This window comes from Aquila chrysaetos, chromosome 24 (assembly GCF_900496995.4).
Source record: "Aquila chrysaetos chrysaetos chromosome 24, bAquChr1.4, whole genome shotgun sequence".
Taxonomy (NCBI): domain Eukaryota; kingdom Metazoa; phylum Chordata; class Aves; order Accipitriformes; family Accipitridae; genus Aquila; species Aquila chrysaetos.
This window is the reverse complement of record NC_044027.1, coordinates 20,732,012-20,756,503: the sequence shown is the minus strand read 5'-3', so window position 1 is coordinate 20,756,503 and position 24,492 is coordinate 20,732,012. Positions and strand designations below refer to the sequence as shown.

The 24,492-nt window shown below is 36.2% G+C and overlaps 1 protein-coding gene across 8 annotated transcripts in view; it reads right to left on the bottom strand.

Annotated features, from left to right (window-relative positions):
• Positions 1-24,492, bottom strand: part of RALGPS1 (Ral GEF with PH domain and SH3 binding motif 1) — a 134,213-nt gene that overhangs the window by 94,666 nt on the left and 15,055 nt on the right. For 6 of the 8 annotated variants that reach the window (XR_005931239.1, XR_003921252.2, XM_029999351.2 and 3 more), the window contains exons 3-10: positions 20,741-20,839; positions 17,895-18,021; positions 14,830-14,937; positions 11,569-11,619; positions 5,882-5,965; positions 5,296-5,385; positions 3,580-3,672; positions 1,334-1,460 (exon numbers count right to left, since the gene is read on the bottom strand). Coding sequence is in view for 6 of the 8 variants with exons in the window: in XM_029999351.2 (XP_029855211.1) it covers positions 1,334-1,460; positions 3,580-3,672; positions 5,296-5,385; positions 5,882-5,965; positions 11,569-11,619; positions 14,830-14,937; positions 17,895-17,951 (610 nt within the window). In the remaining 2 variants the exon portion in view is untranslated. The remainder of the gene's footprint in view (positions 1-1,333; positions 1,461-3,579; positions 3,673-5,295; positions 5,386-5,881; positions 5,966-11,568; positions 11,620-14,829; positions 14,938-17,894; positions 18,022-20,740; positions 20,840-24,492) is intronic. The other 2 variants (XM_029999350.2, XM_029999354.2) reach the window with 2 other exon arrangements.

Here is a 24,492-nt window from a genome sequence, read left to right as displayed (position 1 = left end):
AGTGAAGAGTTTTCCTCATATATCTTTTTGAAATTCTGTGAATGTGTCAGGTTTGCTCATGCTAAAGTAAGAAATACCACAATGATGAGAAGCTGTCTAGGAATACAACACAGTTCTTTAAGAACTGTTATGTATCATTCCTAGAATACTTAAATTTTCTTCTATATGTGCAGCTCTAATTGTAGATCATTAACTGGAATTCCTACATCAGGAAAAACAGCCATTCCTAGTACTTTAGGTAAAGGTGTACTTCACATTTGATTTTGTGAAGTTCATGTGGCTGAAGCACAAGGCAGAGTGATGTTAGATGAGGAAAAAATTTGCATTAGAAGTGGAGTTTGTGGTTATACCAATACTTTAAAATGTTTAAGACATCTCTTTATGGTGTGTTCTGTTACTTATAACTTTGTCAAACGTTAGGGACTTGTGCTGAATATCTGTGATGGAAATTCCAGACTTAGTTGAATTTTTTTTAAATATATTTTTTCTGGAAGTCATATTTACAGAATGTTCAAAACAATTACTTCAACAGGACCGTGCTTTGCATACGTGGACTGCTATAGAAAAAGCACTGTATTTGTCTTTTCTTAGGCACTAGAAAATAATTACAATAAATAATCTTATTGTTTCTATTATATTGCTTACAGAAGACATGGTTAAATACTTCTTAGATTAACTCTTTCTTTTAAAAAAATCATTACTAGAAAGACATTACAGTGTCTGAATGGCCTTGTTTAAGAGGAATCTGGTTTTTGCAGTGTTCCTCAGGAATGCTAGCACAGTTCAGTAATGGGAAGGAATTGCTAGTTAAAAGAGCCACTAGGGAAATAATGATATAGTATGCCTACATGAATAATACAAGGGAATACTGGAAAGACAAGTCAATCAACTGAATTGACTATTCAGTTTGTATCTCTTTTCAAAGTACTTACAAGAAACTGACACAAACCAACAACTCCAGTTTAGAGATACCAAGTTATGAGGTATCTGAAAAAACAGTCCAACAAAAATGAAAGCTACGGGTACAAGATCTTAAATCACGTTGTACTCAAAGACCCTTCTGAAATCCAGTGCTCTTGTAAATTCTGAAGACATCAAAAGGACAGTAAACAAAGACATATTTGTAGTTTCAGATGTCAGTAATGCACAAAATTTCTACAAGTCAGAGATCAGAGATCCTAAACAGTGTAGAGCTTAACAACCTCCACCAGAACTAATTTTTCTAAATATGAAGTGAACCATACCTTCTATATATAGTGTTCTTCAGGTGCACAACATGCTACATTAGTTGTCAGTCAAAATGAGCTACAGATAAATAATTGTTCACACTCACCTAAATATGGAATAGTAGGAACCATTTTTAAGCTTCTGATGTACTCCCGTGTCCTTTTATAATTATCTTCCTTAGACAGTAAATAGTCTAACTTCTCAAAGGTGGTCTTGTCTTTGCGATTCAAAAGCTACATAGAAAAAATGAAGGAGATAATAATATTTTAAAAGATGAATCCGAACAAAGACAACAACAAATAAAATTTGTTGAATTGCCCACAGTAAAGTAAAGCATAGTCAAGTTAAAGATTAAATTCATCATCCCAAACCAGCACAATGTTTGAAAACATGCTGTTAAGGGGGGGGGGGGGGGAGCCAATTCAGCCTAAGTCTTAAGCTATGAACAAATGATTATTATCTCTAAATAGTTTATCAAGGATCCACATATCACTACGTCAGATATATATATATGAATAACCTCAGCAATATTAAATTTTGAGAGGAAAAATATATACTATTATACAGTCACCAACATTCTCATAGTTTATCAGAACTGCTAAAAATCCTCTTGAAAGTAGAAACAGCAATGGAAAATGCTCCAAATAAAGGCAAATTGTGCCATTTCAACAGTACCTTATTAAAAGTATGACAAAACTTTTTTGAAAAAAGTATAAGGAAAGTAAATCACTATGATACTTAAATCTCTGTTTTCTATTACTGGACTTACTGCAGAAGATCAGAAAAATATTTAGTAATGCAGAAGATCCTAAAGTGACGGAAGATTGAAAAGTAAACATAAAATGCGCAACTGTAGTTACAAAAACACATTCCCGATTTCAGCTGTTTTTAGAAACACCAGCAATATTCTAAAGATTATTTTAAAAGCCAATTGAGTCAGAATGAGTGGAGAATTATGGCACTGTACAGTGGCTTCTTGCAGTTGTACTTTCTGACAACAGACAGCTGTTCCATAGCACATTTCTTAATACACCTCTTCCTCTGTAAAATTCCAACACTTGTACTACAGAGCTCATAAGCCTAGCTGCTGTGTTTCCAGAGAACTGTGAGTCTGCCCATTTTTATAAAAAAAAAAAACCCACTGCAATTGATATGCATGAGTTAACTGCTTCATTCAGTCTTGCTCAGAACAGGATGGGCTTGACAGAAGTCATCAGTAAAACAGCATTGTAAATGGGAGCCCTGAGGCCCTTTGCAATTCTGGAACAGTGCGCAACCACATCTTAGTTAAATAACAGCTGTTACTAAAAAGTAACATAAAAGGAACAAGAGTGAAAAGATTTCAGAGTAATTTTGTTGTTTTCTTTCTAAACAGCACTGAGAACTCCTTGAGGCCCTGACTCTGCACTGTATTGTATTTTTGAACTACTGTGCCTCCAAAGAGCCTTACACCTCTTTAGGTCTAAGTCAAATTATTCACACACTTAGTTTCACACGTGAGCCATTTTCCCTATTTAAGTTCCAACTTCGTCAAGCTGTTCAAACCAGCAGGCACTTACATCTTTATTAGATTATAGCCTAATTCTGAGCAATCAAACCATAAAAAAGTTACAGGCATTTTAAAGACATAATAAACTTAGGTAGAAGATTCAAAGTATAGCCATCTTTATTTATCAATTCTGAACAGTTAATGTGATCCACATTGGGTGGAATACTAAATTAATGACAATTACCTAATCCTTTGTATATTTAGAGATTACATACAGCTGGACTATATTGTAATTGTGTATTCCACTTTATAGAAATAGCAAAACTTATAGTAAATTTAAATGAGAAATTCTGCCCTCAAGAGACCGAATTTCTGAAAATGGAATTATCAGTGCTTGTAAATTCTGAAATAAATGAAAACTGAAATGCATTGTACAATAATTGCAGAATTAATGCTTCTATATTTGTAACAGGTCTTTTTTCTTCCTTTCATTTTAGGCAATGTATTAATGACACACACACAATGATTTGATAATGGGATACTGATACACACTCTATATGAGGGTCTTCTAAGATTACTTATCAACTAAAGTCCTCTTGAGCATATAATCTGTGGCTTCTAGATCTCCTAGTCAGGAAAACAGGAAACTCTCACAGGAAAAAAGATTGTTCAAAAACATGCAGCCATTTAAACTCTACTTTCACAAAACATGTAACAGATCACTACTTCTGCTATGATGGTACCACAAAAATGAGAATATAAAGAATCTTCTTCCAGAGTATGCAATTCAACAATTCAGAAGAGTTCAGAAAGCCTCAGAATTCAAACAAGCCAGAAAAGACAATCGTCAAGTAATAACTTACAGCCCAGGTTTTGGTCAGTCTGAAGATAGGCGCACTTTGCAGTGCTGATACCACGGACATAAGAGAATGAAGGTTATTCAGTTCTAGAAGCTTCTGAAAAAAGGGAATAACAACTTTTAGCACATCAAAAAGGGAAGCAGGATTAATTAATCTCAAAGTTGCATTAATGAAATACAATTTTTTCATTAATAAAATACAAAGTTTTCATCAATGACTGTAGACAACAATGTTATCCAATGCTGTCAATGTGCAAAATTCTTAAGACCACTTTAGAAGTTGCAAATTTTCCAAATATACCCCTCAAAAGAACAGACATTCTGTTGTGAGAGTAAGATTTTTAAAAAAATTGAATTTGTTATTTTCCAAGGCTATTCCTTCAGGAACAGAAAATATGAAAAAATTATTTGATGCATTGTTCTTGAAAATGAGTGTAATTTTGGAGATAAAAAATTTAATCAAGCCAAAAACATCAACCAAAGATGCTGATGACCCTTTCAGAATTAATACAACTTTTTATTTTGTGATCTGTTTTACACGACAAATTTTCCTCACTTCAACATACTTTAAATTCACTCTGTGTTGGCAATTACTCAAAACATATTGATCTCAAGAGAGATAATACTTTGGAATAAAGCTGTCTTAGATTATAAAGTTTCCTACAACATAGTTCCAGAAAGATATAAAAATGAGAACTGTGTCATGTAGCTTCTTCGTAAGTCTTAAAAGGAGGTTGGAGTGATCAAGTTACTCATTGCTCAGCAGCATTTGAGGAAGATCTGGATGTTTTTGAGGGAAAAGAAGGAAAGGGAAAAAAATTAAAGAAAAGAGAAAGAGGGGGCAGTGTTTTCCTTTTCCTTGGGGGGGGGGGGGGGGGGGGGGCGGCGCGGGACGGACGACGGACGGACACCAAAACCAAACCTCTTATTTCTTACAACAATCTAGCACCTCCAAGTTGACCATTCTCCTAGTACTTGGACTATGCATTTGTGCCAGGAACTTACTCAGATACATTCTCTTCTGCCTAAGCACAAAACTACTAAGTAAACTGATTGGAAATACTCACAATACCAAAAAAATTTATTTTGTATTACATGGAAAATATTATTCTAATTACCCACACACACATGCAATTTCATATGTACAAGATTAGCACTCAGGCCTTCGATCCAAGTGCTATCTTCTTACTAATATTAGTAAGTGTCACACAGGGTCATACAAAACAGAATGACCACAGGTCTTGAAGCAGAAAATTATTTTTTAAAATAAACATATTTTTTTTAAATTTACAAATTACTTGTAAAATACAGTGCTCAGCACCTACATGTTACAAGTAGGAATACAAGTCTTACAATAGCCGTTTTAGAAGCAAGAGATTTCTATTCATAAGAGGTAAGTTTGAATGGGGGGAGACAAAAAAACATAACAGTTTACAATCATGTTTAGTGTTGACAACACGTATCTGGCCATCAGCAAGACAAACCACTTTTAAACTTGTTAGGTAAAGGTACAAGACAAGTCACACTGAACTGGGTAGTTTTATTTAACCAAGTAGAAACAATAGATGTCATGCCTTTATCTTATTCATGTGGTACAACATAGCAGATATGCTAAAAAAGAATGTTACCCTCTAATCCAACAATGGTTCATAGGAGTAGTGCAGAAACAAACAGAATGAAAGTAAGATTTTGAATGATAGTACAAGAAATTTGCACTTACTTTAGCTATTTTCACAAAATGGCTCAATATTTCTGCCCTTATTTTTAAGGTCTGTGCTGTTAATATTTCTCGTACAACCCAAAAACTGACCTATAAAGTAAACAGATATAACTGAATTTATTTACAAAAAAAGGACTTTGTTATTTGTAAAGTTCATTATGCTCCAGGGAGAAAACAGGGTAAGGAAAGAAAAAGAGTTCTGATCCCATGAATTCTCACCTGTATAGCTGCAATTACCCAAAAGCATTACCACTGGATATAAGAAATAGGTAGAGAAGTGAGGCGACACTAAGATAACTGAATGAGCAGGTGAAACACAGAAAAAAAAGGAAAAGAATTGCTAATGTTGTACCATGACACATCAGCAAAACTTATTAGGAACTAGTAATTAGGAACCAATGGTCTAGAGGAACAACACGAAAATGTGGGCAAAGCAATTGAAAACAGGAACTGCCATTTTAAAATCTTAATTCTCATTTAGAAAAATACTCTGGAGTTTTAATTCATAGGAGTAGTTCTATTTCACTTTATACTCAAAGACAACTGTCAAACAGTACCTATTCATCACAGTAATCAAATCATTTACCTGGTTAAACCTCCTAGTAAAGGCAACAATATTTGGAGCAAGGATATGTTTTTCTTTCTTATTCCATCCACAGCTGGCTAGTTCCTAGGAAACACATTTAAAAATTGCCTTAAAAAATTGGTAATGTTTAAAAACATTTAAAAGTGTAAAAACTGATACATGACAGAAGCACCTAACAGATAACTACTAAAACCAATCCAAGGCACCAAGTCAAGGACAACTAGTCTAACCAAACACTTCTGTGTTTTCCTGATGTACATAAATGATGTGATTGGTATATATTCTCCTCATACTAGAAAAAATACTAGAAAAAATAGACATCATTATTAATACTCAGATACAGAGAGACTAAGCAATCAGCTGCAACTCATATCTCTGACGTTTCATTCTGCATTGATCATTTCAGTCCAGGGTTGCCTTGAATGAATACTCAGCAGACACAGGAGTAAAGACTTTGCTAGTACATAATCTTATCTGGTTCAAAACCGAAGCTAAAGCTAAACTATCAGTAAGCAACACTGGAAGTAGTGAAAGAGTACAAAATTCAGCTGTGCAACTAGCGGTGATAACCTAGCTATTATTCCTGAATGTCATCCTCATTATTACAGTTAGTAAAACTTCCATGAATACACCACAGTTTAGCATATTCAATCTCTAATTTTTTATTTTTTTTTTAATTAAAACGTGAGATCTAAAGCATTTGAAGAACGCAATTTTGGAACTGTAATATTATTGTTCACAGTAGTTACAAATTAATTTCAAAAACCCTGAAATCTCCATACATGATACTCAGACCGAGAGAATCTATCATTTGAAAAAGGCTGGACAGTAACAGTCTTAAATCTGAAGGTCTTCTGGTGGACATATGGTCGGGGTTAGAATTCTTTTGTTTTATTTTGGGCCTTGATATTTATTTTTTTGGCTGCTTTTTAAGCCATGAGAGTTTAGACAGACTTGACTGAAGTGTGGCATGTCCTTAAGAATATAGATTAGTACTTTGGTGCTAATAAAGCAAAAAGTTGCCAGTAGGCTGCACAGTTCAGTCACAGTATGTGAAACAGATTTTTGAATGCTTTTTCATTACAGCGACTACTTCAAAGTCAACCCAGTTCAAAATAAGAAGAAAAAATCACAAATGCTGTAGTATAGCCGTAACCACAATCAATCAATTTCAATGCATAATCAAATCCCAGTGCTCTATGGCAAAAAATAATCTTTCACCTAAACTACAAAATAAATAGTAGAAATTCCTGTGGGAAGTATAAAGTAAACAGAAGAGCTAAAAAGCAGATTAATTATTTTCTCCTTAAATAAACTGTGTTAAATTATGTATCAAAAGACATTTGAAATTGGAACTACAAATTTGATTTAGCCAGAAAGAAAGTGTCCATTTTCCAATAGTTATTTCAGGCAGTTCTAAATATATTTAGACAGCCTGGCTCTTTGTAACTACAGATTCAAGTTACCACATATCTATACAGTCTTTATATTCAGATCTGACAAGTAGATACATACTGGAAATGAGTTCTCCATAACACCAGTTCTAAATCATTCTTCTGTTTTTAGAACCACAAATTTCTGTTTCAATCAAAATGTTCAACTTTCCAAATGTATGCTATTAACTTTAGATGTCTTTGCATGAAAAGGCAGAGTCAGCCAAAGAGAATTCTGCCTCTGAAAAGCACTTTGTACATTCTGATAAACGGAACACACTCTCGAGATGTGGAGGTCTGCATGTTCCTGTGTGAGCACCAGGAAAAGCATTTCCAGTTCCAAACATATTTTGTTTACCAATCTTCCAGCATTTAAGCCTTCTGCAGATAAAAATGCCAATTCACATCTGTCAAGACACAGATTCTCCACATGATCAGCGCACGTCTGGTCTTAAGAGTCTGGAAATTATATGTTTATGTGGAAAAATCTCAGTCACTCTACTAGGGACAGCAAAATTTACATTTGTCAGAAAAGTGGAAGAGGTCAGTAACCTAAGGATATTAAGCAGTTGCCAGAGGGCTAGTGAGCAACAATGGAAAATCCCACGCATGGTAAAATCATTTGACTAGGTTTAAAATTTGGACTGAATAGGAAGGTTGATAAGAGTAAGTAATCCAACATGCCCCTGCTGATTTTTTTTAATACTGCTAAAATGTACTGTGTTCTAGAATTACACTTCACTGTTTTGTATGGAAGGATGCAAGCAATTTCCTCAATGCACACAGTCGCAAGAAACTTTCCAATCAAGCGTGCAAGAAAACTGTGAAATTTGTGGAGACTGCAATTTCCAGGACTCTGAAAATAAATAAAGTTACATAGAAACCTAGAATGTAAGCATAGTTATTTCTGCTGGAGAGCACAGAATTGTTAATCAGACATCCTCTTACTGAACTCTTGCAAAGTAACATTCAGATGTGTTTTTTAGTAATAGCTCAAACAAAAAGCAGAAAAAAGCTTCAGCAAGTGCCAGGTTTAAAGGATATTTGTGTGTTTGAGATAAGACTTGGCAGCCAGAACTCTAAAGTCTTAAGTCTTTCCATCCACACATAAGCTCATGTTAAAGACTAAACCTGAAGGAAAAACAATATAATGCTCTTCCTGCAAACACAAAATTCAACAGGTAACTCACTAAAGTTAGTTAAAGTAAAGTAAAGTAAAGTACTTAGTAAAGTTAAAGTGAGTTACCAGCCCAACGGTTGCTGGCTAAGGAAACCTTCTCTGTGCACAGTTCTGCCCTGGAACTTACCTATGCAACATCTAGCAAACCATTTCAACCTCTCCATGCTTTTTTCATACCCCCTTTCTAGCACAGGAAACTGGATGTATTCACTCTTACTCGCCTACCAGCATATTTACCGTCACTTCCTGCATACAAAAGCCGATTCTGCAGAGCAGTTGTGACCACCTTGCACAAGCAAGCATGAAAGGAAAAGTAGGGACCATAACTCTGCGTGCATCATGCCCAGTGATGTAATAAAACGAGGACATGACGAAACACAGGTTTCAACCAGAATATTGGCCTTTCCTTCTTCCATGCAACACAGGGACACCAAAGGAAGACTGACAAGGTAGAGTTTCAGTGTAAAATGGCAGACAACCATCTGCCCACGAACAATGCAAGAGCCAGCAGTCATCTACGTGAAACCCTGCAGGCCTCAAAGGGGTAGTTTATCAAAGGGTAACCAAGCTTACGGACACAGAAGAACAAATACACCAACTTAACTTAAAAGGCTACCAGGCCTCAAAGAAATGCAGACAATTACCAACTATACATTAATATTTGATCCCACCACAAAATTTTAACCTTCTTAGTCTAATAACTTACCTAATAAGAGGCAGGCAGATGACAAACACACAGACTAGATCTTGCTTTAAAACCTAGTCCTACAGTTGGCAGAATTTCAGGATAGTTGTTTATTTTTGGCAAACAATTAAATTGGTAATTCCAGTAAGATGAAAGCCAGAAAATACAATTAAAAACTAAAAGTTTGTGGTACCTGCTACTTATATACAGACCTCTATTCTAGCAGAAACTCAAAATAAGACATAGGGGTTTTTTTCTGATCATTTCTCACTAAGTTACATCTATCTGCCAATCAGAGTAGCACTTTAGGAAATTACATTTCCGAAAGGCGAAATGAAGCAATGACAAAGGAAGAGAAGAACAGCTAATCATTATTTTATTTTGCTATAAAATTCTATGGCACAGATATTTCATAGCAATTAAAGCAAATGCAAAATTCACTTTAAATATGAACATCTATAGTTTTGTACTTTATTTTGTATTCATTCATCTCCTCAGAGTATCACACTACCTCTGCTTTTGGTGAAACCTCCATTTTGTTCTAATGGATGTTTTTCTTAACAAAATTTTCTCATGAAACAGTATCTAAGTATCTGTTTGTAAATACTGATATTTTTGTGTTAACAGATTTTTCTATGGGTACTGCTGGTTTCTTATTGCATTGTTCACTTGTCATTCCCCCCGCCCAGTAGAGACTCCCTGACTGTCTGGAGAGCACACATAATTTCAGAAGCATGAAAGTGTTTTCAGCTACAAAACTGTCTTGGTGTTCTTGAAAAAAAAAATTAATTTATCTGACAGGAAGGCCAGACACCAGATAGATGAATTTTTATTTTCCTTCCTATACTTTCTCAAAATAGAAGGCTGCTAATCTCTCTGAACCACTGTAATATACGACGAGTTGTTTTGTTAGTGACCAAATTAGATGGATTGAGCTTCTACTAAGAACCTTCTAAACTGCACTGCCCTTTCTGATGTTGTCAAAAACTCAGTTTTGCTAATATTATAGGGGCTTTTTTGCCTGTCCCAGTTTCAGCTGGGATAGAGTTAACTGTCTTCCTAGTAGCTGGTACAGTGCTATGTTTTGAGTTCAGTATGTGAAGAATGTTGATAACACCGATGTTTTCAGTTGTCGCTAAGTAGTGTTTAGACTAATGTCAAGGATTTTTCAGCTTCTCATGCCCAGCCAGCGAGAAAGCTGGAGGGGCACAAGAAGTTGGCACAGGACACAGCCAGGGCACCTGACCCAAGCTGGCCAACAGGGTATTTCATACCATGGGACGTCCCATCCAGTATAGGAACTGGGGAGTGGGGGCGGGGAATCGCCGCTGGGGGACTAGCTGGGTGCCGGTCAGTGGGTGGTGAGCAATTGCACTGCGCATCATTTGTACATTCCAAGCCTTTCATTATTGCTGTTGTCATTTTATTAGTGTTATCATTATCATTATTAGTTTCTTCTTTTCTGCTCTGTTAAACCATTCTTATCTCAACCCACGGGTTTTGCTTCTTTTTCCTGATTTTCTCCCCCATCCCACTGGGTGGGGGGGGAGTGAGTGAGCGGCTGCGTGGTGCTTAGCTGCTGGCTGGGGTTAAACCACAACATTGCCCTTTATGTATTCATCATATTCCATATAGGCACAAGAAGACAATAAACCATAATGGATCTAAGGACATGTTCTTATATTAAAGAACTTGAAGCTGGAAACATGCAATTCTTGTAGTACCTTTTGCAGAAAATAAATTTATTTCATCAAAATACCGAGATAACATCACTTATACGGAAATTTAACATATTCTGATAACTACCTTCATTCTTCATTTCTGAAGTTCTTATTTCTGATTTTCAAATGTCTATGTTAACTTTGATTGCTTTTTCTCAACAGGCCTCAAGTTTCTTTCTGTGTCTTTCTTAAAAGGTTAAAAAACTAAAGTACACTAATACCTTAACTTTGAAGGGTCTGGGCTGATTTATTCGCTCAGAATTGAATCTTAAACAAGATAGTACAAATTAAAAATTTTACCAAGCAGCTGATGCAGCCTAAAATACAGGTTACGACTAGAGGCATAGGTCAAACGCTGAAATCGGATGTGAACTGAAAACAGGAGCAGAAGGGAGAGTAGAGAATTTTGACATTTGTTATCCTGAACACTCAACATAAAGCAGGACAGGAAGACTTCCAGAAATGGAGTCATCTCTTTTGGTAATAGATGACAAATCAAAATAAATCAGGGTGGGTTACAGATTCACAGTGGTAACAAAGAATAAGCCTAGAAGAATATTAGTGCAGTGCAAGAAGTTGAGCATTTTTGAATGAAAAAGCATTATTTAAATGGCCATATTTCCTCAGGCACTGAATTCCAAAGATGTAAACAGTTTAAGAAAACCTACCTCAGGCTGTATAGCTTTAAATACTGGCATATCCATCAATGTAATCTGGCTCTGCAATAAAGATAAAATTTTAAATAAGGTAATACAAAGAGCTAACAATCATGTATTTACACCTGCCCTTTAGAAACTACAAACCATACAGTCACATTTTCTCCATAGACCAGAACTGACCAGTCCTGAATTTGGCTTCCCCTGTCCAGGCTGACACACCACAAGCAGAAACTCCACCCTCCTGAGTAGCAATATGTCATTATATTCTCCTACATTTACTGGCTGTAACTAAGTGAAGGTTTTCAGTACTTGCAGCAGACTAAGAGGAAAAAACCTGTGTTTGAGAGTCTTTCTGTTATGCCAATGAAGGGCAGGAAGAATTATTTGCCTTTCACACAGAAAGCAGCATATATTTTACATTTGCTGGGTTGAAAGGCAATAAAGCATTATGAGGTATTTATTAGTTATGACTGGAATATGCTTTAAAGGGGTCATACACAGATTTTCAGTTACTGATGAGTATGTCCTGATAAGACATTGTAACGCTGTTTCAAAGCCAATCATTTTCAAAAAAAGCATTTATAGAACATTTTTAGCACCTGAGTGATAAGATACTTGAATTGCTTCAGTGACCGAATGACATTATATATTTGGAAGTTATGTAAACATGTACAAGAAAGTGTCACACTTCTTTGGATCTTCCGCAGCAAAGCTTCTCTACTGGCCATTTTGTTACACTAAACCCAAAACAGCAAAAACTTGCTAATCCCCTCTCAGAGTGCTTGCTCATTTGATTCCACCAATTAAGAATGATAACTATCTATTTAAATGTAGTTTTAATAAGGTTTCTACTATTAGTAGACATGAGCCTAGGAAAGTTAATGAGGCCCATAAAATTTGATAGACACGAAAAAAATCTCCTTCCATAAATGGTTAATCTACACTCTCTAACCATCTCTTGCTTTTATACTATGCTAAGATTTTGCCACGAAGCCCTAGCAGGCCACTCTTAGCAGCACTCAATTTTGACATTTATACTTCTGAGTAACTTTTGGGTATTTACAAACTCAGATGTCATTAAGATCTTTCTCTGCCTCTAGAAAAACTGCAGTCACAAATGCTTGTTTGCAACTTCTTGATTGTGTCCTAATAAGATGGACAGCAGAGGCACAAAAAGTTGACTATAAGCCATTAATAAGGAAGTTTTCAGCGAGAATTGGTAATCATTTCAACAAGATATGGGTTCAATCAAAATCACCAAAAAGCTGAAATGAAATTCAGTAGTATTGACAAGCTGCTGGTCTTTTCGTTATATATGTGATTACCACCAGGGAATTTCTCCTCTGCTGCTTCTAAATTTTAAAAAGGAATGCAACACACTAAATTTGGAAGTGACCTTAACTTAGCTCCATTCTCTTTCTCTAAATATTTATATTCAATACAGCAATCCCACCTTCTACAGATCTCTGCCCTAATGTCCAGTAACCAAATTGTACTAACATAGTAAACCCAGACCTGTGGTTTTTTTTTTCATTCTCCCCAACTGAACTGTTTCAAGTTATTTGAAACACTCAAACTACTACAGTCTTGAGTAACAAGAAATGGTATGTATAATTTACTGGTTGCTATTATTTACTGAAAAAAGAAATTATCTGCTTCTCTGGATGGAACAGAAGCAGTAAACATTACTTGAGCTGTCAATAAAAAGAGAGGATCAGGGTAAACCAATGAAAATGTTTTGATGTGGCACAAGAAGAATAGCTACTCTGGCTAAGAAAGCCTTGGTGTTAAAAGTTTGTGTGACCATATTAAAATCAACATCAACAAACAAACCAACCCCAAACAAACAGCCCTACCACTAGGGTTTACATATAATCTTTTTCAAGCCTCACTGCCAGTCCTACAAACACACATTTGAATTTTTGGTTTCTTTGGGGGTTGGTGGGTTTTTCATTTCTTTGCTTTATTCATGGCTATGGATGGAAAGTGGAACTGGAGGGAGAAAAGCAACTTACAGAAGTTTGGCCTTCAGAGTTAAAAGATATGTTACAATGACATAAGGGTGCGTGTGCAAGCGTATGTGCGTGTTTTTAAAGTGTACCATTAAATCAAGACCCTCAGCAGCAAGCTTCTGTCTCAAACCAACAGCAGTAGGAATTATGAACATAATAGAAAACTGATGAGTTTTAATTTACAAGCAATCTTACCTTGACTTGATCATTTAATACATACAGTTCTGAGATCACCACAAATTCATTTTTGCTGGTGTAGACTACACACTATGTTCTGGGCTGTCTTTGGACTTAATATTCAGTCTCCACTGATGAAATTAGGTATCTCTATTTTTGTGTAATTTTACAGGCCTGTCTAAATTGTAGCTCTGTTCATTTCTGAAGGTAGTCCTTGGCCATGGATCATCCGAACTTGGATGAATAGGAGCAAAATCATCAGGCCATTTTTTAACTGAGTTGATGCAGATTTGCCAGCCAAATAGTTTTATATTTTTACCTAACAGCTTTCATCCGCGTACACCGTATTAGTGTTATAAAAGACTCATCAGAATTTGTTCCAAAGTGACAAACTTATAGGAATAATGTAGGCATATCTCCAGGACTTTTTTGTGAAGGGGTATTATACGATCTTATGCCAAATGAGGGAAACATCATTTTGATGCCCAGAACATTAATGAAAACATTGCACTAGGTTCAGTAGCTTTCATTCTCACTTCCTCCTGCTCCCCAGCAAGTTAACATATAAATTAAAAACAAGGGGGCAAGCACAAGAACTGTGTTGGACTTTTGCCAAAACTGCAGTTCTGCTTTCAGTTTAATACTGAAAATTTGTTATTAAGGAATGCAAATTGTTTCCTCTCTACAAGCTTCTTTCCTGCTTTTAAGAAACTGATTTTTCTGAGAAACTGCTGTTTCAGCAGAAAAGATGAGTATTTGTGGTTTCAATTAAAAAAAAAGAATCAGACTGTGGATAACTAACATCTTTAAACCTATGCTAGGGTCTTCTAAAACACTAGAAAAAATTTAAATGGCTTTACACAGAAAAACAAATATGCTCTGTCAGGTCAGTACTGAATGATTAAATCCCACGACATGTTTATTTTGTTAAAGTTTATATAATCAGAAATTTGTTTTCAAGAACAATGGAAGTTCATTTAAAAGATTTTTATTTTAAGGAAAAAGTTTTATTTATTTTTTAATATCCTGCAAGCCCTGAGTGTGATACAAGCTTAAATGCAAAAATAACATTTCTACTTACAGCGAACTCCTCAGGAGTTACTTTCAACACATCAAATACAACTGCATCGTAGCTTTTATTGGCATAATCTGAACTTCGCCCTTCCAGAGAATCTGAGCTGCTACTACCCTACAAAGAAAAAATAGCAGGCTTATCTGCAGAATTTCATGTCAAATTCAGAAAATAAGTATGTGTAAAAATACTAAGAAATGACAAGAAAATGTATGAACTTCAAAAAGCTTCAGACACTGAGTTATAAAATTTAGTTTAGCACGGTTCACAGATGTTTCCAACTAACTTTCTTCTGCAAAAACTATAGTGACATACAAATTTAGCTCTATGAAAATGCCAGCTTTAGAAGGCCATTTTAAAAATCAGAGACTAGATAAAAGAGCTGTCACACAACAGGAAACGTGTTGGGATTTTGAAGATTCATATTCAATGGAAATTTTTAAATTAAATATGCAAGGTAAAGAGTGGGTAGATCCAAATCATGCTGCTCTATCCATAATGTTATAAAAAAGAAAAAACTTACACATCCTGAAATTTAACCCAATGTTAGTTCCAGGGTACTTTAGACTAGTACTGTGTCCTGCCTTAAAAATTGGTGCCTTGCCTTCCTTTTGAAGTTTCTGTCCTTGGGCTCAGATGCAGGCACTTGTGACTCATTTTCCTTTCTTCAGGAATAACGTGATTTAATAATAATAGCATTATTTTTCTACTTCTTATCTTAAAACTACATACTGAATAAAAATATATGCACGTAAAATCTTAAGCCCTTACCTCACTGAGGTTATTTGTTTGCTAGAAGAACACTGTTGTCAAAACGAGATGTTTTGGCATCTTAACTAACTGTGACATATAATTGTCACTTAAAACTGACTTGGTAGCAAAGAACTAGAAGGTGGTAAATTAGATGATGATTTTTTTTTTTTTTCCCCTACAAAATATCTAGGGAACTACTGATTAGGAAGCCTGACAATTTGTACTGGGCAAACCCAAGAAGAGAATAAAGGGGAATTAGTAGAAACACAGACTGGTATGCTGTATCAAGAAATCGCCAAGTTAATATTTAGAAAGAGGAGAGAAGAGTATAACACTGCCTCAGTATCTACAGACATGTGGGTAAAGGAACATGACTAATGCAGTCTTGTTGGACTTCCAAAAGATTTTTGACATGGTTCCTCACTCCAAAGATAGTAAGGAAACTATGCAGCCCTACCATAGAGACTATCCTTCCAACGATAAATAATGAGTTACAAGACAGTTGTTACAAGCACTGACAACATGTGAATCAGCAGAGAATTACGCATAGATAAGTGATGATTATTATATATTCAACAACCTGGAAAAGAGAGTGAACAATGAGGTGACAATTTGTTGATGACTATGGACCTTTGCTTTATTTATTCAATGTGGTAAAATAAAAAACTGGCAATGAAAAACTGAAAAGGGACTTCACAAGATTTGCTAAGTCTGGAAAGGGAAAAGAGAAAATACATAACGGAGTATGCATATGCTCTTTTATAAATCCATGATGCACCCAAACTTGGAATACATATGCAGTATTAGTCTCCATCTTAAAAGGGCTACCAAAGAAACGGAAAAGTTTCAGAACAAGGCAACAAGGATGATCACAGGTATGGAATGGCTTCTTTACAAAGAAAGACTGGGTATGCTAGAAATCTTCAACCTAGAAAAGAGGTAGTGGGTTGTGGGGAGGAAGTACAATAACCAACAAAATAAGCAAGAGGAAAGACAGGAATGGTCTCTCTTTGCTTCATCTAAAACCAGGAGAAGGGGTTATCAGTTAAAATTAGAGATGGATTTTAAATGGATCAGAGGATACAGGTCTTCACACAGCATATAGTTAAGCTGAAAAACAGCTTGTTGTGGGATTCTGTATAAACTAAAAGATTACACAGATTCAAAGAGGGGACTAGGTAAATTCATAGAAAACAAATACATTGAGAGGTAGCAAACAGGACCTTCCCCTCAGGAAGACCCTGGGTTGCAAACAGCTCTGAGACTTCTTATGCTCTGATCTATGACAGATATTTCTGTTCTGATAAAACCGTGTCAGAAAGTCTTTTTTTTTATATATATATAAATTATTTTGAAGAGGAATTTCAAAACTGTGTGTTTACATACCCAATTCAAAATGTCCCCCATCTTGAGAGAAAGAAAAACTATTTTTGTTAGTCTGAGGTCATTCATACTATGTTTGAGAAAATGATCTTCTGCAGGGCACAGCTGTATTATGTATTTTTATTTTGTTATAAGATTTTTAAAGATCAGCTCACTACTGAAACAGCTGATTTGCTTAATGAAAATCAGGACAACTGCTTTAATAGGATCAAGTTGTGTGTGCAAAAGGTGCCACTATGATGGAAAAACTTGCTTCATGCAGCTCTTCAGCTGTCTTAAGAGATTAAGAAGTAGAATTTTTCAAGTAGGGAAGAATTTCATCAAAGTATTACCCTTTTTAAAAAGCAAAAAGTACCTCCAATCATACATTTAAAATGTATGCTTTACTGGGCAAGCTTTATTGTAGCTGATTTAGAATACCTCATCATAATAGTACATGAAAGTAAGGCTGTTAGCTGCGCACACCAGGTCAACATGGAACTAGGTAGTTTATGGAAACAGCACAACAGAGCTGCCTGGTCTCCAAAGGATACAAAGGGTTAAAATGAACAAAATCTTGCAGAGCACGTTCTTACTAGTAGACTAGTAAATTCCAAAAACATCAGCTGGAATATTTCTCACTGGCTCCATTTAGATGGTACGTTACCTTGCTCTTAACTCATTGATGATAAATGGCTGCCATAAGTTATAGAGTAACAGGTCAGAAATTGTATTTAAAACTAGTCTAAATGAGTAATCATCATCAACAACAATAAAAAAAATTGGCTGCGGACACCAAGAGCCATGGAGTGTTCTAAAATTACTCTGTTGTCAAATACTACACCATTTGTAAGAAAAAGGACTGACACAACTAGTAGTGGAAAGGGCTTCTGTGAAAGTTGAAATAAGCCAAAATGTCCATTTTGATACAGGAGCTAACAAAAAACAAGGAACTGTACCTCTGGAGTGGCGGAGGTGACCATCACATTGGCCATGAGGTCATTCCTTTTATACATGCTCTCCCCAAGATGCAGGAAGTTTCAGCTCAGCCAGCAATGGTGAGACAACATGATGAAAACAGAATTCCTACAAAGCAAATTTATTCATGCAAATAAATAAAGAAAGTTTAAAAACCTCAACAATACAAGAGATTTCATTGTTCCTTTAGAAGATACTGTTTGGAGACAAGCATTCTCTGTATTTATCTGAAATGAAGTAAAAGCCAGAACTAAAATTCAAATTCTGCTCTCAAACACAGCAAAACCAGGCTTCACACAGATACTGTATTTGGCACATTTTGGGCATCCACACTAACCACTAGCTCAACAGGTTAAAGCTCCCCTTTCATTAATGGTCCAATGACAATTAGCACAATGACACAGTACCTGCCAAAGTCCTTCAGTTAAATGTTCAACATGACACGTTATGCTCTTATCTTAATGACTGAGAATTTTATCACCTAATACATCATAATGATATATTTAAAGTTTATGTTTATTGAATCATGAATCAGAGTCCACATAATCTCAAATCTAAGACTACTCTTGCATTGTAAAAATCTTACAGGAATACATTAACAGACTCTTAGGACTACCATGAAATGGCTCGTTAAGTGAACAAGGAGACAGCCATGGATGTTTACAAGCCTTACTGAAGTTACAGTGTTTGACATGATCCATTGCTAACATTCTTTATAGAAAAGGTCTTAGTACAGGATCTGCCTCTCACTTTGTCAGCTAAGCGATGCTTTGCAAGATTCACACCTGAGAATCCTAATGGAACCTTACGTGAAAGCTTGTTAAGATGGGCATAAAAAAAGGTAACACAGTCCAGACCTGCAAGACTGTACAGAAGAGACTGCTGAATCCAAACACCTGTCTCATCAAAAGAAAGAACAACTCTTCCTCCCAAATTAAATAATCAGTATTATGCCCATGGGGTGAAAACTAAACTACCTGACTATTTCTAATTATTAAACCTAAATCGGCTGCTAGTGACAGGTTAAAATACAGACACCACATAGCCCTGTTTCACTGTGCGAAGAACTGGCAACATTGCAGAAAATTTACACACACTTCAAGCATGCTGCTAGCAGGCAGCTAGTAAAAATTCTTCCGATACAGCATGCACATACAAACTAAGAGCAGAACTATTCATGTGTGTCTCTGCACGTCTATAAGCATGTGCACACACAAAAACCAAGAACTGCTTACAGAATTACCAAGTAGTCAGCTCAAGCTCTGGTTCACTTTAAATTGAGAAAACAAACAGCATTGTTGTTTCATCATTTCCCCACAGCACGCACAGATGAACCCCAGGGCAACTATTGCCAGAGACTCCTGTACATGTACTCTTTTAGCAAAATCTGCAATTGCTCAAATATGCAGCTAGGGATACAGCCACATCTCCCTTTGCATCCTCACCCTTTGCCCCAACACTCTGATCACACAAACAGGAAAATGGTGGAAAAGCAAGCAGCTGAGAATAAAAATAACCTCTAATTTTACTCCGTTGAGAAAGACGAGGTCTTCACCCCACCTGTCATCCCTTCAAGGCCTTGCATGACAAACAACCACAACTCTCCCCACAATCTCATGGGCATGCATGAAACAAATCAGTAACCATGTTTCAAAAAATGCCAGAATCTCCTCAGTTAAACTAGTCAAGAAGCAATTTTCTTTATCTTGTGTCCTGATAAAATTAACTCATATTTTGAGCACTAACAGACTGCAAAGTATTTCTAGGTCTGGAGGTACTCCTGTTAACAGTCCTTAGAGATACTGAAGTGGAAAGCAATTTTCATGATGTAATTTCTTTAAAACGTGGCATTTACATCAAGGCCACAAAAATATTCTCGTCTCCTCCTTCTCCGCCTTTCTGACTAGGCTTTCCAGTGTGCGGGGGCTCAAAAATGCTCTGAAAGGGGAAAGAAAAATCCCATATGTGATCTTGTACCCTGTCCAAGCTCAGTTGTACTCCAAGTTTCTACGTTCACTAAACCAAAAAGAGACAAAAGTGCTTTAATATCTGAAACCAAACTTTTGCCTTTCAACATTCAGTATATAGAAAAAGCTTGCAGGGTTAGACACTTTCATTCTAAAAAGGACCAAAATAGATTTTTTTCCCCCAAAATGTTTCAAATATAACACAAACTTTAAAAATGAACTGCTTTTTCCTATGTGCACACGTTTTTTCCAAGATTCACATCTCCTATGAAAAAATACTTCTCTACACACCCATTTGTTTTGCTGCTCTGAGGAAAGTCATAGGGAGCAATTACCCTTTTAATTCAAATCCAAGGAGGAGTTTTTATTCTTCTGAAATCACCTGGTGGTTTGAAGTATTTCCACACCTGCTATCACAGAAGTTATTACTCTGCAAATTAAGTAACACTGGAGGCACTACTAAGCCTACTGTAACAAAAGACTGTCAGACTACATACAGAAAGATATCAAAAATAATTAATATAAAAGCTACTCCCCCATATTTGCAATATTTCACTCCAACACAATTAGAAATAATTTTTTGAAATTCTGAAAATTATCAAAGGTCCAACGTGTTGGCAATAAAAGGTAAAAAGTCACTAAAATGACATATAATTCTTTTTCATAGCTTTTGATTCTCAAAAATTCTTTCAACTTGTGCAGGTTAATCATTAAAATGATGCATTACACAAACAGTGCTTAAAAAAAACAAAACAAACACCTTATCTGTTCATACGGAAGGTTCACGGGTACATTGCAGTAGATCTCACTCATAGATTGCCAGAAGCAAAGTGGATAAATCAGGATGCAAACATACATACCACCAGAGGTTGTCTGTTCTTCTTTGCCAACTTAACAAACCCATTTAGATATGTAGTTCTCTCTGAAGCAAAAGTGAAGACAGTTCAAGAACAACTAAACTGGAAAAAACAAAAACCAAAACACCACCATCAAAACTGAGCACAAAAGTAATCCCTATAACCATTATTTTACCAGCATTTGTCAAGTTTTCTCATCTATGCACAGAAGGAACATTCTCTGAAAGCAGAAATGCAAATTTTACATTGCTATTAGTAATATGCATGTAATCCAGTTACAAAGACCATAAATTCATTCTCATTACTAGTTATCCAACTCACAAGAAACTCACTAAAAGACTCTTAAGCACAGATACCACCCCTGGCCAAGGAAGTCCCTGTGCCCTAATTTCTGAATGCTAGCAGAGCAATCTGGGGAAGTTACTAACTGTTCACACTGCTCTCAGCAAATATGAGAATAACCATGTAAGCAACTACTGATGACTATTGTTCTTACTGATTTTCTTGTTGGAGGAAAAAAATACTGAGCTAGATGGGCTTTTGATGAGACGTGGTATGGCCATTCTGGGCTCCAAAAGTTAACTGTCTTAGCTGATTTCCAACCCCATTTACTTACTACTTTTGTTAGTTCATTACAGTTTTCCTAGTATCACTGAGTTATGAACTGACAGCTGCAGCATGCTTTTAAGAAAACATACTTCGGTACTCTACCAAAAAATAACTGATCTTTCTTAAGCTTAAATTAGCTGCACAACTGGTTCAGTGAAGACATTTAAAGATCACTAGAGCCCTGTCAGGGCACTAATAAACTTGGCTGGAACCAAGGAAAGTTACCAGTTGGGTTTCCTTTTAGCCCAACTGCCTGGCCACTTCAGGGATGCCCAAAAGTTAAAGCATGGTATTCAGAGCATTGTCCAAATGCCTCTTAAACACTGACAGGCACGGGGCATCAACCACTTCTCTAGGAAGGCTGTTCCAGTGTTTGACCACCCTCTCAGTAACGAAATGTTTCCTAGTATCTAGCCTGAACCTCCCTTGACTCAACGTTGAGGCATTCCCACGTGTCCTGTCCCTGGATCCCAGGGAGAAGAGCTCAGCATCTCCCTCTCCACATCCTCTCCTCAGAAAGCTGGAAAGAGCAATGAGGTCACCCCTCAGTCTCCTTTCCTCCAAACTAGACAAACCCAAAGTCCTCAGCCGCTGCTTAGAGGACATGCCTTCCAGAATTTGGTATCAAACATCACAATGGTTAGCTGTCATTGACTAAGATAAGGGAATGAAGAACAGTGAAAGAATCCTGCTTCCTACCTACAGCAAGATCAACAATATACTATTCCACTTCATGGCCAATTGAACCTAAGGACACATTTACAATAGACCATATAGAGATCCATATTCAATTCTGAATTGTTTTTCATCATTGCGCTTATTTTCCTCTTTCTTCATTCCAAAACTATTCCTCCAGATGTTCACCATTAGAATGTTTCTTTCCTTGATGAACCACAAACAAAGTCATATTCAGATGCTGTGGGCGTAGAGTACAAATGAGAAAATGTTAGCACAGCAGAGTTAACGTATTGGAAGAGGAAAATGGGACTGTATTATGAAAACAGGATGAAACAATAACGTGGTTATACTTGTGCCCCTGTGCTTGCATTCAGCCACTGATGTGAAACTTTTATCACCATCTACATCACATCCAGCTTCAGCCCAGAGACTGACAAAAGGGTGGAAAAAAGTCCCATCTTTTTGTGGTAATGCAAATAAAGAGAAAAAGGCAATTAGCATCAAGGTATCTAAACTCATGCATTGCTCGTTCTCCATATCTAGATATTTACATACCTTTTTTCCCCTCACCAAGTATCTGTTGTTTAGTATCATCATTTTAATATTAAAAACAGAAAAAAAAAGTAAATTTTCAAAATCCTTCTGAGTCTGAGCAATTTACAGTTGTTTTGTCATTGCAGTGACAGAGCAAGCCAGTCTGGAAGGATTTCTAGAGAAGTTCTTTAAATCTTTCAAAGAAGCAACTACTGAGTGCCACGTGGATACTTGCTAACCTAGAGAAAAGTTAATGCACAAACCTCAGAAGCATTGAGCAACACTGGTGTAAAACCATTTTATTTCTGACAGCATCCCATCCCGAAAGTTTAGTTACATTCCAACGCTACATCGTATCTTCACTTTCCTGAGTGCCCCTGTCCAGTCAAGTATCACCTCTCAAACCCCATTTCTCATGCCCTCCCTTATGATTTCTGCACATCTCCTATAGTAAAGGCAGAAATGATCCATGCGAACCCCACTTCCTTCAGAAAACAGCAATCTTTTGTATGCCAATCCGAGCCCTTTCGCGATATACACAATCCATGCACAAACGCACGTATGAGACTGAACAGTAGTCTAAATAGTCACAATGCTTTATATGAAAAAGCTCTTTTCATTTCCAAAGTCCTTTTGAAATAATTCAACATTACATCTTGGTGGCTATTTTGTACAACGTGAAAAATTTGAAAGTATTCAAAAGCCCAGATTTAAATAATAATTGCTACTAACAGTTTAGTAAGAAAAAACAAGCAATTACACTATATAAGATTAAAAAGCCATTACATTTATATCACTAACCATCCTCCTAAGTGAAAACTGTCTTGTGTATTTTCAGTATCCATTTCACCAGATAAGTCCCTAATATATTTCATTATGCTTTAGGCAACAGTACCACCTATAGATAAAATATGCCATGAACAATTTAGTAGTTTGATACACTTCTTTTCTGAGAAACTTCTTACTATAGTTAATGAATAATAATGAAAACATAATGGAAATAATATTTATAATTTAGTATATAAATCCCTATATTGGGCTGTGACAAGATCCAACAACGATATACCTTTTGAAGGGAAACGGCACTCCAGAGTTCAGTGCAGCAGTTTTTACCAATCACTGTTATACTACCAGCACAAATACAGAAGTTGAGCAGAACTAGCAAAGTAAGCGTGTCCCAGGTTTAGGACACTAAACCTGTCAACCTTCAATAGATTGAAATAGGATTTTAACCAAAACCACTATAAACATTATTAAGGGGCTGTGGATTAACTGCGTGTTAACCCCACTGATTTAGCTGACCACAAACTGAAATCATTGAAGCAAGTATTCTTCAATAACATGCATCATTCCTGAGCAAACAGGCTGAAAAACCCGATTCTATTAGCAGCTCCCAATAGCTGCTCATGAATCAAGTCTAACTCACAGAAGAGCAGATTCAAGTTGATTTCTCCTACTGAAATTGTCTCAGCTCTCCTACTTCCACCCCTCTAGTGCATGTAAACTCAAATGAGTTCTATCACAAGGGCAGAAGCAGCTGCTATGATGAGTTTAAGAAACAACTTCAGAATGCAGGTCCCAAATTCTTTGGGTTTTATGAATACACAACTGATTTGATTTATACCTAACAGTAGGTTAAAAACAAGATCTGAAGCTCAGGTCATGCTTTCATGACACACTCCACTTGACTAGTCACATGTTACACTAGACTGCCACAGATTCCTTTGTCATAGCCAGATTGCCCTACAACAGTACTAAACCTGGATGTTCAAAATAACTTACTGCCATAGGGCAACCTGGATACAAAAAAATCTGTGGCAATCACTGCACCAAAAAGGTAAGCTGACATTCTACAAGTTGAATAAAATAAGATCTTACTATTTTTCAAAATTATAATGAACGCAAAGTCTCAGTCTTATAGTTTAAGAGCTGTG